Source organism: Nothoprocta perdicaria, unplaced genomic scaffold, assembly GCF_003342845.1.
Source record: "Nothoprocta perdicaria isolate Ctin4 unplaced genomic scaffold, notPer1 scaffold_187, whole genome shotgun sequence".
NCBI lineage: Eukaryota > Metazoa > Chordata > Aves > Tinamiformes > Tinamidae > Nothoprocta > Nothoprocta perdicaria.
The window spans coordinates 507489-509966 of NW_020455060.1; the positions used below are offsets into that span (position 1 = coordinate 507489).

At 76.7% G+C, this 2478-nt stretch overlaps 1 protein-coding gene across 1 annotated transcript in view; it reads right to left on the bottom strand.

Moving 5' to 3' along the window:
- CBX4 (chromobox 4) overlaps positions 1–1193 on the bottom strand; it is a 3929-nt gene extending 2736 nt beyond the window's left edge. Inside the window, exons 1-3 of the mRNA XM_026036886.1 lie at positions 1058–1193; positions 927–970; positions 44–109 (exon numbers count right to left, since the gene is read on the bottom strand). Of these exons, the coding sequence (XP_025892671.1) occupies positions 44–109; positions 927–970; positions 1058–1126 (179 nt within the window). The 5' untranslated portion in view covers positions 1127–1193. The remainder of the gene's footprint in view (positions 1–43; positions 110–926; positions 971–1057) is intronic.
- Between the last annotated feature and the right edge of the window lie 1285 nt (positions 1194–2478).

Consider the following 2478-nt stretch of genomic DNA (forward strand, 5'->3'; position numbering starts at 1 on the left):
GTCCCGCGCCGCGCTCCTCCCGCGCCGCGGAGCCGCCGCTCACCTGTTCTGGAAGGCGATCAGCAGCCGGGGGTCCAGGATGTTCTCCTCCGGTTCCCACGTGTTATACCTTGCGGGAGGGAGGGAGAGGAGCCGTCAGGCGGCGGGTTCCTCCCCCTCCCCCTTCCCCTTCCCCGCGGCAGGCCCGGGGTGTCCGGGCGGGGGGTGCCCCCGGCCCGCGCCCGCTGGGGGCAGTTTCCCGACCTGGCACATGGGGCCCGTATCGGAGTCCGCGTGCAGGGCACCGGTCCCCGGGGAGGGGGATGGGCGGAGGGGGAGGGGGGCACGGGGACGGAACTGTTTATTTAGCGCAGTTATTATTCCGGAGGAATTCTAAGCATGTCATGATGAAATTTTCCAAATCCCCTTTCCTGGACCCATTAGAGCCGCTCCGGCGCGGAGGAGGGACCCGCAGCGCCGTCCGGAGGCCCGGGCGGCCCCCTCCCCCGCCCCCCCCGCCAGCGGGCACTGTCATCTAAGCCCCAAACCGCGGGCAGCCCGAGCAGCCGCCCCGCCGCAGCGGCCGGTGCTCCGCGGCGGCGGGAGGCGCGCTGGGCACCGCGCCGGGCAGGCTGCGGGCGGCAGGGGCCGCGCGCTTTAATTTTGTAATTATCCCCCTTTCCCCCCCCGCGCTTTTCCTCCCCCCCCCCCCCCCGCTCGGTTCTGCAATATGGAGCCCGGCTCCCGAGGAGGGAAAGGGGGAAGGAGCCATTTTCTGGTGCACATCAGCCGCCGCCTGCCTGCCGCGCTCCGCCGCCACCGGGCTCCGCCGCCCGGCCCCCCCGGCCCGCAGCCCCCGCCGGGGCTTTCCGCGGTGCAGGCGGCGGCGGCGAGGGCGGCGGCGCTGCCCGGGCCGGCCCGCCCGCCCGGTGCCGCTCCGTACTCACTTGGGCGACCAGCCTCTCCATTTGACCAGGTACTCCACTCTGCCCTGCGCGGAGCAAAGAGACGGCGTGAGCCGCGCCGAGCCGTGCCGTGCCGTGCCCGCCGCCGTGCCCGCCGCCGAGCGCAGCCTCACCTTGCGGATCCGCTTCTTCTCGATGCTCTCCACGGCGAAGACGTGCTCGCCCACGGCCGGCAGCTCCATGCCGCAGCCGGGAGGGGCCGCGCCGCCCGCTGCAGCCGAACCGACCGCGGCTCCGCCAGCTCCGCGCCGCCCGCCCGACACACACTGAGCGGCGGCGGCCGCGGCCCCGCAGCCCGTGCAAATCCCGGGGCGAGACGTCAGGGAGGCGGCGCCTCCCGGGCCCGGCTGCCCGTCAGCCGCGAGGCCGGGGGATTGGCGCAGAGCTGCCGGGGAGGAGCGGCGCGGGGGGCGCGCGAGCCCGGCCCCCGCCCCACGCGTGACTCAGCACGGCCCCACGGGCCGCGCGGCCGGCGGGGGGCGGCAGAGCCCGCGGGGCAAGTGTGGCCCTTTCGCTGCGCCCTGGGGAGGACTCCCGGGGGGATGAAATGCGGGCGCGGAGCCGCCGCCCGCCCCCGCGGAGGATGCGCCAAGCAGCGCGCAAGGGGAGCGGGCGGGCCCCGGGTGGGACGGAGACCCCGGGTGATGGGGGGGGAACCTCGTTGCGTGGGCGGTCACGCTGCCCCTCCCCGGGGCCCGGCCCGCACGTGCCCGGTCCGCGCCTTGCCAGACTCGCGGAGTCCCCTCCGGAACGAGCCGCGACCGCGCAGCTCCCGGGAACCCTCAGGTCCGGGGGCACCGAGCACGATCGATCCCCGCGCTGCAAAACGAGCAGAACGCCCCAAATGCCGCTGTCCCAGCGGAGCCGCGAGGCAGGTGCCGCCGGAAACGCCGCGGCGGTGCCCACGGCCCCGGCGGGACACGGCGGCGAGCGCGGGGCTGCGGCGGGACCGCGCTCCTGTCCCTCGTGGGGCTGCGGGAGGAGCCGGAGCACCGCGGGGCCCGTTGTCAGCCGGGGCTGCCGCTGCAGGCACCTCGCCGCGCGGCCCACGCGTGGCCGTGACCTGCTCCTCCCACGCCTTGTTGCGATACAGGCAGCAGGGTCCCAGTGAGGCGTTTCTCCCGGGCAGGTGGAGCGTGGCCGCGGCCTGCGGGGCGGCTGGGCCGTTCCGAGCTCGTGTCCCCGGTGCAGCGGCCCCACGCCCTCCCCGCCGTCGCCCATGTTCCTCCTGCGCCCCGCGAGTTCCCCGGCCACTTGGGAGGCCCTTCCCGGCGCGGCGCTGCTCCGCACGGGGAGAAGAGCCTGCAGTGGCCCGGCTCGGCTCGGCTCGCCGCCCGGGCCCGGGGTTGCTCTCCCGGCCCGGGCCCGCGGCGGCTCCGCTTCGCAGGACACCCTGAGCGCGGGGCAGGTGCCAAGCTGGGACCTCGCGCAGAGCCCGCCCGGTGCCGAACGCCGCGGAGGGCGGGCCGGGCCCAGGCCCGACCGGGGCTGTGCGGGCCGCGCCGAACCCCGCGGCTCCCGGCCCGGCTCCCGG